This window comes from Cyprinus carpio, chromosome A16, assembly GCF_018340385.1.
Source record: "Cyprinus carpio isolate SPL01 chromosome A16, ASM1834038v1, whole genome shotgun sequence".
In the NCBI taxonomy this organism is placed as follows: domain Eukaryota; kingdom Metazoa; phylum Chordata; class Actinopteri; order Cypriniformes; family Cyprinidae; genus Cyprinus; species Cyprinus carpio.
Window position 1 is genome coordinate 11,029,131 of NC_056587.1, and position 10,409 is coordinate 11,039,539.

The 10,409-nt window shown below is 37.1% G+C and overlaps 1 protein-coding gene across 5 annotated transcripts; it reads right to left on the bottom strand.

Moving 5' to 3' along the window:
- Positions 1 to 118: 118 nt before the first annotated feature.
- Positions 119 to 7,282, bottom strand: LOC109104932 (FAST kinase domain-containing protein 4-like). Of its 5 annotated transcripts, none has more exons than XM_042772613.1 (13): positions 7,145 to 7,282; positions 6,944 to 7,061; positions 6,189 to 6,594; positions 5,927 to 6,108; positions 4,982 to 5,126; positions 4,701 to 4,875; positions 4,435 to 4,592; positions 4,179 to 4,289; positions 3,926 to 4,070; positions 2,815 to 3,060; positions 2,543 to 2,654; positions 2,343 to 2,457; positions 119 to 1,489 (listed from the first exon to the last, which is right to left on the bottom strand). In XM_042772613.1, the coding sequence occupies exons 3-13, from the start codon at positions 6,591 to 6,593 to the stop codon at positions 1,388 to 1,390; spliced, it is 1,896 nt and encodes a 631-aa protein (XP_042628547.1). In that variant the 5' UTR covers position 6,594; positions 6,944 to 7,061; positions 7,145 to 7,282; the 3' UTR covers positions 119 to 1,387. The 5 variants fall into 5 exon arrangements, with proteins under 5 accessions (XP_042628547.1, XP_042628546.1, XP_042628545.1 ...); XM_042772612.1 differs by having other exon boundaries at positions 6,189 to 6,660; XM_042772611.1 differs by lacking the exon at positions 6,944 to 7,061 and having other exon boundaries at positions 7,145 to 7,276.
- Positions 7,283 to 10,409: the final 3,127 nt, after the last annotated feature.

Below are 10,409 nucleotides of genomic sequence, written 5' to 3' on the forward strand. Positions count from 1 at the left end.
CCAGGAGCAGGGTTGGAGACCCCTGGTTTAAGTGAAAAAAAAAGAAAAAAAAAACAAACCCTTTTTGGCCTAAGGTCAGATAAACTTAAATTGTTATTGTTAATTGATAATAGACAGCTTATTATTAAGAAGATGTTTATTAGATTCTGATCCATATCAGGACATCAGGACATACCACAACAAACCCGTGTTTGAAGTCTTCAATCATAGTAACTGATAGAAAAATAAATTAAGACCAGTTTCACATTTCATCAGATTTCTATGCTCACTGCACACAATATTCTGAGACATAGAACATCACAGCATGACTGCAGACAGACAGCCAACATTAGGAAACCACATTCAGCAAAATACAACAAGTCACCATATGCTCTTTGATGAAAATATGAGATTTGTTTTTATTATTGATACCACACATTGCAAACACTGAGGTCAAAGTCTAAATGAAAAATCCATTCTCTGCACAAAATCTTTCAAGATTTCAACAGGAAGGTCTATTCTCCATGAAGACTGACAAGTCAGGCTTACCCGACAGCAAATAACAGGTCTGCAGCATACAGTACCAGAATGCAATGACAACCTTTCCAAAATAAACATTTAAAAGAAAATACTAAAATCCAATATGTATTCTTACATACAGCCTTGTTTTACATATATTTTATTAAATCACAAGCATATTCACAAATGTTCAGATTTCAGGTGAAGCAAGTATAGTGATTTTACTTTATCTTTTTAATTAACACCAATAGAGTGGTGCTTTCTAAGTGTAATAAAAGTATTTTTAAGTACTGAACTCTCAATCCCTTTCACCGTAAATATTTCCAGCCTAATAACTGTCTCCTTGGCAACAAGGAAAGCCCCATGTGTTGTCTAGGCAACTGCATTAAAAACAGAAGTTGTATGTATTTATTATAAGTGAAAGGAGAGAGTGTGAACATCCAGTTGTTTGTGAGGACGTCGTGGACAATTAATACAAAGCTCTGATAATTTAGTTGTTTCCCCCTGTGGTGAACACTGCTTATGTCCTTCAGATCAGTCACGCTTTCATTTTATAACATATGCCTAACTCTTTGGCTCAGTGTTTCCTTCTTGGCAAGGCAGCGGATACACAACTCTGTTGCTTCCTTGCATCTGCTGATTTCTGGAGGCTCTGCTTTCTGTTCCTGCAGAGATTGATCACAGTTCCCAGACGCGTTTGATTTCCACTCTGATGTTCAGGTGGATTATGGGACTTGAGGATGGTGCAGCAATCTCTCTGTTGTGTGTATATGTAGTACTCAATATCTATGTCATTCCCTCACCTGTAAGCATGTTATTGTCTGGCGCTGTTGATGTCTATGAGCAGCCTGTGTCACAAGCATTTAAAGTTATTGACAGGCTTGATGGCTCATTTAGCCATGTCCTCAGCCACTGCCTTCCCTAATTTGTCTTTCAAGTAAGCCACTTTCTGCCAGTCGGACTTCAGCTCCAGCCATTCAAAGTACGGCACCTGTAAGGGAACACATAAGGAGTGAGGTTGTGACTCATCTTAATACATAAGAGTGAAGGTGTGGTCAACATTTACTGTTTTTCGGCAAGTCATTTCAATAGTAATCAATGGAATGTGAAATTTTGCATAAGGGTGAAAGATTCCAGAACAGGTTCAACTTGTTCATAACCTAGGATAAGCTGCTTTTGGTTTGAAAATGACTTCTGTGTAAACCGTGCTTCATAAACTACTACTTAATTGACAATGGAATTGGAACGCAAAATCAATCTTAGAAAGTGAAGAAGTTTTATGAACTCTGGTGTAGTAAAATGGCTGTTGTCAGCTAGTGCATCAAATGGCAAGAGTATTATCTCAGGCCTGTGCTCAGTTGGAAGTCAAGACGAGTCCAGCCAACTCTATCTAACTGTACCCTAGGAGGCAGAGGGCTAACAGGATTGGCCTATATGCTGCAGACAGAGCCTGAGTCCTTTTCCACAGTCCTGTCTTTATTGACGCTATTTATAACCCAAAGCCAGGGGGACTGCCTTGCATGTAATAGCTGTGACAATAGAAATACAGCTAATCGGGGTAACTATACCAGTATTATAAAACAAGGAGTATATCTAATAAGAAGTGATATTGCGAGTTGGAAGACCATCAGTAAATGATATACAGCTAATACTGATGATCTAACCCCTAATGCCCACATAACTTATCTCTGTTTAAAGTATGTTTACAAAATTAGCTTACAAAACCAGATGACACGTTATTATCTTGGTGTGGACAGTAGTTATCATTCTTGGTGAGAATGGGCTTTTATACTTATAATTAACAGACACGTTTACATCCATCCTTGTATTTCACAGTGTCTCACCTCCACCACTATGAACCCTGCCAGCTGTAGGTGGCGTTTCTGCATGGCAAAGCGGCCCAGCAGATCCTTGCTCCTGAGACAAAAGTTAGGAAACTCCCAAGCCACAAATGCTATTCTGAAAAATAGACAATCACAACTGACAAATTTAGAAATCATCTCTGTATGTGAACTTAGGACAAGGCTTTCACTTTAACGCTCACCTCCGTGCCCCTGCAGGTAAGGCATCACGTCCACCACCTCCAGGTAAATGAGGGGCTTTCAAGTTCTCCAAATCAATGGGCTTATTTTCTGAATCTACCATAAGCTCTCCATCTGTGGTGAAAACGATCAACAGATTCACAAATTAACAGGAGATTCTGTTAGACTACTGCTTAAGGATTCATGATCAATGAATGGGAATCAAATATGCCCTCTGTTAACTTGGAAAAAGTACTTAACTTGCATCACTCTGGTGTTCACAGTTGCTACTCACCTATTGTCCAGCCGTATATGGTTTTGACAGCAGTGCGGAGGGCCTGCGTCCGGCTGTTTGTCAGGCTCTGGAGGGCTGTGTGTAGGCTGCTCTGCAGAGGGGTGCTGACCTCCACTTTGCCCTGGGGAGCTGGCAGCAGCACGGAGGGGGATTCAATAGTGATTCCTAGAGGCTCCAGCTGAGCAAAGGCAGAGATATGCAGCAATTTCAGCCGATAGCTCTCAGTCCGATCCACAATGCCACCTGCTGGATAGGTCAGGAAAACGTTATAATGACGTCATACAACTGCAGACTGACTTTAGTGCGCAGACTGACAGCCTTTTTCACCATGAGGTGTACTTGTATGAAAAAGGAAAAAACGTGTATATAGATTGACATTTGTGTCTATGTGATCCATGGAAACAATACCAGCATACAAGTTTAAATCGACATGAGGGTAATAAATAATGAGAGTATTTTCATTTTGGGGTGAACCATTCCTTAAAGTGCAGGACCATTTCAAAGGTTTGGGGTTGATAAGTTCTTTAAATGTTTTTGAACGAAGTCCCTTACACTCACCAAATCTGCATTTATTTAATCAAATTACAGTAAAAACAGCAATATTGTGAAATATTACAATCAATTCTATTTTGATACATTTTAAAATTAAATGTATTTCTGTGATTACAAAGCTGACTTTTCAGCAGCCATTACTCCAGTCTTCAGTATCACATGATCCATCAGAAATCATTCTAATATGCTGCTTAATTGTTAATTGTGCTGCATAATATTTTTATGGAAACCAAAATACTTTTTTTTTTAGGAATCTTTGATGAATAGAATGTTCAAAAAAGCATTATTTAAAATAGAAATTACAATTTAAAAGTTAATGTGTTCTTGCTGAATAATACAGTTTAAAAAACTTTTGAAGGGTAGTGTATTTAAATCTGCCTCTAATGAAAAAGTAAAGACAGACACTGGACAATGAGGCTATACTGCCATCATGTGTTTCGGATGGGAACAGCAAATGATATTAATCAAAGTGCGACATAAGAAATGTGAATTCAGCAGTTTTCCCAAAAATGGAGTACAGCCTTTTCTGAATATTTTTAGCATGTTCATGCCTACACACCTGTAAGTTTCTTCAGAAAGTCATACTTGGTAACAGAGGAGATGTAATAAGGATTGGCCTGGTTCAGCACACACAGCGACCAGACCACGTCTGTTTTCAGGAATGGCTCTAAATTCTGAAAGGGACCTTCCAAAGCTTTGTGTACCTATAGCCACACAATAAAACATAATATGTACATGCACATACATACACACCCTGCACTGCAGTTAATCAAGGATAACAATAATACAATATTACAACTCTTATTGGTTACCTTTTGGTAAAACTCCTCTCCTTTGCTGAGTTGGAAGTTGAGTTTGGCGAAAGATATGAGGAGATTACACACCTGCAGAGTGCTGTAGTTTTCACTATTACTCACATAGTGCTGACAAACAACAGAGAGGGGAAAAATAATAAATATGTAGATGGAGACTGGTGAGAGACAATTGAAATCAAGTTAAATAAAAGGTTGCCTTCAAGGAAAGTATAATTTACTTGATGGTGCTGATTTGATAAAAAATGATTCCAACCTGAGCAAAGCCTTCAAACATAGGCAAGTGGAGCCACTTGAGAAAGGCTAGAGACTTGGCACAGCGGGTGACGTCGAGAGAACTCAGTTCTGATAACCTAGGCAACAGTTCTGCCGCTATTCTCTGGAGCACTTGTGTCTGATGAAAATTCAGCTTACCTTTTATTTAGAGAAAGATGAGAACACAATTCAATTTTTAGAGTTATTTATACAAGTCTAGGCAAAAAGCTGTTTAATGAGGTTAATTGGAAAAAAATTCTCACTGACCATAAACATATGCAATGTCAAGCAGCAATGGTGTTTTGAGTTCAGAAGAGGGTTTCTGGTTCAGGTGGTATGAGAGAGCACGTAATAAAGGAACAGCCCGCCTGTTTTGAGAGGCCAGTGCAAAGGCCACCTTCCGGATATCCTCTGCGCTGAAGCTCTCTGCCAACTCCAGAGCCTAGAAAACACAAGATACAGTTCAGTGCTAAACAATCAAGTTACACAGGCCTAATAATTTTCAAAAGCATGTAGGTGGCTAAAGGTGTTTGTGTGTGTGCACTCACTTTGTCCTCCAGTTTGTCCATGAGAGAGGGGGTGAAGAGCGAAGCACGGCCCATGAGAATGCTGACGGTACGACTGTCACACAGCTCTGTCCAGCGTAGCTCCAATTGTTTCAGCAGGGCTGTGGTAAGCGCTTCATTTTCATACCTATTACAAAACGAACAACAACATTATGAGAACAGACCAGGTACTTACTGGACCAACTACAGCATCAAGAACTTAAGAAACTTTTAAGAAAAATGATTGACGTAGATATTCATTCATATCAGTTCATTCAAAGCAAATGCCTACAAATACTTACGTTTGGGGTCGATTTTTTGTTGTTGTAAGAAGTCTCTTATGCTCAGCGAAGCTAATATAGTAAAACAGTAATATTGTGAAAATAATTACAATTTAAAATAACTGTTTTCTGTTTTAATATATTTTTCAAATGTAATTTACTGTATTTTTGTGATGGCAAAGCTGAATTTTCAGCAGCATTACGCCAGTCTCTACAAGTCTTTCTCCAGTGTCACAAGATCCTTCAGAAATCATTCTAATATGCTTATTTGGTGCTCAAGAAACACTCATTATAAATATTAAAAACGGTTGTGCTGCCATGATACCTATTTGAGGATTATCTGAGAATAGAAAGTTCAAAAGAGAAGCATTTAAGTTTTTTTTTTCCCAGTGTAAAAGTCTTTACCATCACTTTTAATCAATTTAATGCATCCTGACTGAATAAAACTGTTAATTTCTGCAAAAATATCTAAGTGACCCCAAACTTTTTAACAGTAATGTAATAGATCAGAGTAATTTAATTTAGTCAAATCAAATAAAATCTAAAATATTTAAATTAAGACAGGGAAAAAATGTTAAAAAAAAAATTAAAGGTTCAATTTTAAATTATGTTGCGGTAGCAATGACTATAATTAGGAATCAAGCTTTATCAAGTATGTGAATCCCACCTTCGTTTTCTCTGAAAGGCTACCCAGTCCATCAGGTACGCTAGGTGCCGGTAGGTGAGGCGCCGGATCCTCCAGAGCACTTCATTCTGGATGGAGCAGAGTAGAGGGGCATCAGAAGAGAGACCCAACATAGTGAGAGCACGCAGAAGACCCACCAGAGAACCATTCCACACCGAGGACACCTGTGAGAGAACAACAACAAGATAATCTTCTGCTGTCTCAATATCAGTGACAAGCAGACTTTCAATTCAATCCTGGCTACCTGAGAGTGTACGGTCTCCAGCATGCTCTCGCACCGCGGATCCTGCAGTATTCCTTCGCCACCCTTTTCCATGACCCGCAGGTTCAGCTGGACCAGACACCTGGCTGCATCACTGGCAGATCCGCCATGCTCTGCCCACAACTGAAGCACTTCCTCTGGGCTGGATGCCTTTTCAACAAGTCGGACTACTTGTGTTTGTTCATATGGTAATGTCGTCTCCTCCATCCTAGCTAGTTCACTGCCCTGACAGAGGTGCCTAGCAGAAGGACGAATCCAAGACAGGGACATCTGGCACATTGGCTCTGTCTGGTGGACTGTGGAGGTCTGTAGTCGGGCTGAGGCTGTAACAGCCTGAGGACAGAGAGGAAACAATCGCGCCCATCTGCACAGCAGCCTGGTGGTCATTCTGAAAAGAGGACTTCCTGTATTCAACACCTTGTCAAAGCATCTGCCCCACACCTCACCTGAGCACCTAAGAATCGATCAGACAGCACATAAAAGAAAAGTCTCAGTTGTAAGAAAATAAGCCTAATTTATATAAAAATAGCACAAGTCAGATATTGACGTTAAAATATAATTCATGTGGTGATGTTTTGCCTTTAATCAAGCAATTAAAATAACATATAGCAAATAGCATTTTGTTTTACTTATTTTACTAGTACTCTTGCTTTCAAAAGAAAAGCACTGCACTTCAACACTCCCCGAATATACTGAATCTAACCACCATAAAAAGATCTGTCAAATGTCTGAATTACCTGGCTGTCTATCATGGGTTGAAGTCTATTCTGACCTTGCCGGTTTGGGCAGGCGCCGCTATACGCTTATGACACTGTCAACATTATCAGCAAGACTTTTCGGCAACCCAGTACATACCTATACAGTTTAATAAACATGTTTTAGCGAAACTGAACAGGACTGCGCTGTCACCACCGATAAACCAAATTTTGCCTTCTTACCTTGTCAAATCAGCTTTTATAATAGCAGCGACGACATTCACATGGAGGAAAGAGCAGTAGGAGTCGCGGAGGTTTTGCGTCAGTGAACCGGCAACACGTGATTTCGACAGCGCATTGTGATTGGTCGGCATGCCGATGAATTGCAAAGAGTTGACTGGGGGTCAGTTCCCTTAGCAGATAATGTAATGTGGGGGGAAAAATCTGGTTAATACTTTTATTTACTTACAGTAAATACAATTTTACCCAGCTAATAATTACATTACACATATATTATTGTCATTTTACCAATATATTTAGGATTTTCTTTAAACTTTTGCACTTAACATTTTCAGTTACTTTGGAAATACCTGCTGTGTGAATTTGGTGACAAATCTTATCTTATCTTATTAATCTTATATTAATTTTAGCAAAGTCAAAAACATTAATTCAACGGTGGGAAAAATGAATGAATGAATGAATGAATGAATAAATAAATAAATAAATAAATAAATAAATAGTAATACCAATTTGTCTGCATCTGAAATTAAGCAGTAAACCACTCAAAATGTGGAGTCAAGTACATTTTTTTAATCCTTTCAATACATTTGCAATGATCAGTGTTGGATAAGTTGCTCTAAAAAAAGCAATTAATTACTAACTAACTATTACATCTTCAACAGTGTAATTAGATTATTAATTACTTACTTTAAAAAGCATTGCATTATTTATTATTAATTACTTCCTAAATGCCATATCAACCTCAACCAGTTGAAGAATACAAGGATAGATGTGAAACTGCTCATTTAATTATTTCAAATAAATAATATAAAACTGCATAAGTTATTCTTGAACTGAACAAAGTATTTAAAGGGAGAAGGCTACATTAAAAACATGCATTTAACGTCCCGTAGCTAATTTTACACAATGATTACAACATTTTTCTAAAAAAGGTTTTTATTTAATGAAAAATTAGCCTTATAAAACAAATAATTATTTTTAATCTTTTTTTTCCCTTCTGGGTTCTGAAATGGAGGAAGTTGGGTCAATACTGCTTATTAAACAATATTTTGCTGAATGTGTATTTGTACTGGCACCTTGTCCGGTTTAGGTCTGTCATGGATAAATAAAGATGACAATAAAACCGCCCGTAGGTGGCAGCAAAGCCCTTTTTTAATAAATGATTTATTGAATCATTCAAATCAAACGATTCGCTCAAAACTGCTGATTCGATTAGAAACGAATCAAGTGAATGAACCGTTGAATCACTGGCTCACATGATTCGTTCAAAAACAGATTCATTCAAGGAATGAAACACCACGTTGCTCTACACTGTTGTATAAAATTATTAGAATATTTATGTGCTGATATTCAGAAAAGAACATATATATAAAGTATATATATATATATATATATATATATATATATATATATATATATATATAAAGTATATATATAAAGTATACATATATATATATATATATATATATATATATATATATATATATATATATAATATATATATATATATATATATATATAAAAACATAAAAACTCATACATGGGTATTTTTTCTTTCATTGCTTGAATTATAAGGGCATTCTAACTGCATTCTAATGGGCTTCATCGTGCAGTGAACGCTTCTGGACTCTCAAGATGTGTTTTTGTTTGTTTTTTGCAAAGTCAGTGACTCGTCAGCTCTCCTGTGGTCTCTCAGTCCCTCACAGTCACACATACAGCACAATGACATGTTAGAGGAATGTCTTTAAATTCTAATCAAGGAAAATCATACCTTCCGTTGTCATTTTTTTATATATATAAAAAACTTCAAAAGTTGCGCTTGAACCATTTTGCACGAAAAATGAGGAAACTGCTTCAGCTTGGGCGCAGCTTGTTACAGTACCGAGTTCTGAATGGCCAATCGCCGTTATTTAGTTCTTGAATTATCAAAAGTAGAGAATTTTAACAGTTGTCTAGTCCCCTACACCATTCAATCCTTTGAATAAACGTGAGAACTATTACAGTCGAGAAAAAGCTATTCATCAAGACGACCAGCAGATGGCAGCATTGATTAATTAATTAATAAAAAATAATTCTCACTTGTTTAGTTGGTCAGGAATATTTATTTATTTATTTTTTTACATTTTTTTTTTGATGGTGATATGCATACATCTATTACTTTTTCAAAACGCTGTCTTGATTGAAATCATATTTGAGCTAGTCTGGTGATTGGTAAACTCAGCCTGGTAAGCTCCAGGTTTTGTGTACCGAACAATATAAACTGATTGAATTTATCAGATTCTTCATTAACCGCTCCAGTGGTATGATTCTCTAATGGAAACAGGGAGCACAACAGAGGTCTATTCTGGGTTCAGTAATAGCATGAAAGCAACAAACAAAATGAACATTTGGCGACATTCTGTAGAGGATGATTTCGTCTAAATCAGCCTAAGCTGTGTTTATAATGGAGTGCTGCAACAGTCAAGATAGCAAAACATAATGTCCATGAAGAAAATAGAAAATTATACATTCTGTTCATTCAGACAGAGGCACAAATAATACATTGTTTCTGGAGGTATAGTTGCATGCGTAATTTATTTTGTAGTTTGGCTGATTATTTTCAGGATATTCCAGTTCTATAGTGTGGAAAGTCTTATGGCACTGTAGTAGAAGGATATTGACACGCTCAAATGTTACGACAATTTAGAAGAATATTTAATATATTTAAATAAAATTTTGTATTACATTTATATAATATAATTTTTGATTGATTTCTGCATTAATGGTCAGAAGAGAGGGACTTTGGAATTTGCTAAATAGTTAAATGTACTTTGGAAATAATGTAATACTACAGGATAGTATGCCAGCTAGCATCTCAAGAAAGTTCTGGTCTGGAAACTGGTTACACTGGTTTGTAAAGACAGCTATGTTTGTGTTATAAATGAAAGAGAAGTAGATTTTGCCCTTTTTCTCCTTAAAGATCATGTGCCAGGCAAGGGAGAAAGGAAATGGTTCAATCTTATACAAGGCTGTTTTTTTTATATTGAATTTAAGAGATAGAAAAGGGCAAGTGAAACATTTTTCAGTAATGAGGCAGCTCAACCGGAGGTGAATTGAAAGGATAAACTTTTAGAGGCAGTGCAATGTGGAGCAGTTCCATTAACTGCCCTTTTCAAGTGGCACTTTGGAAAGAGAGTGTAAAAGTGAGACACAAAGAGAAGAACGGAGAGTTACAGTCACTGATTGAACCTTTATCTGGTGATTTATGCTCCATTCCATCAGCTCTCCG

What these genes read in the sequence shown, in the direction of transcription:
- LOC109104932 (XM_042772609.1), bottom strand. Translation starts at nt 7,275, where the DNA reads ATGCCGACCAATCACAATGCGCTGTCGAAATCACGTGTTGCCGGTTCA. An exon ending in CTTTCTGAAGAAACTTACAG is followed by an intron (nt 3,061 to 3,925) that starts GTGTGTAGGCAT and finishes TGACCTATCCAG; the next exon opens with CAGGTGGCATTGTGGATCGG. An exon ending in CATATACGGCTGGACAATAG is followed by an intron (nt 2,655 to 2,814) that starts GTGAGTAGCAAC and finishes TTTTCACCACAG; the next exon opens with ATGGAGAGCTTATGGTAGAT.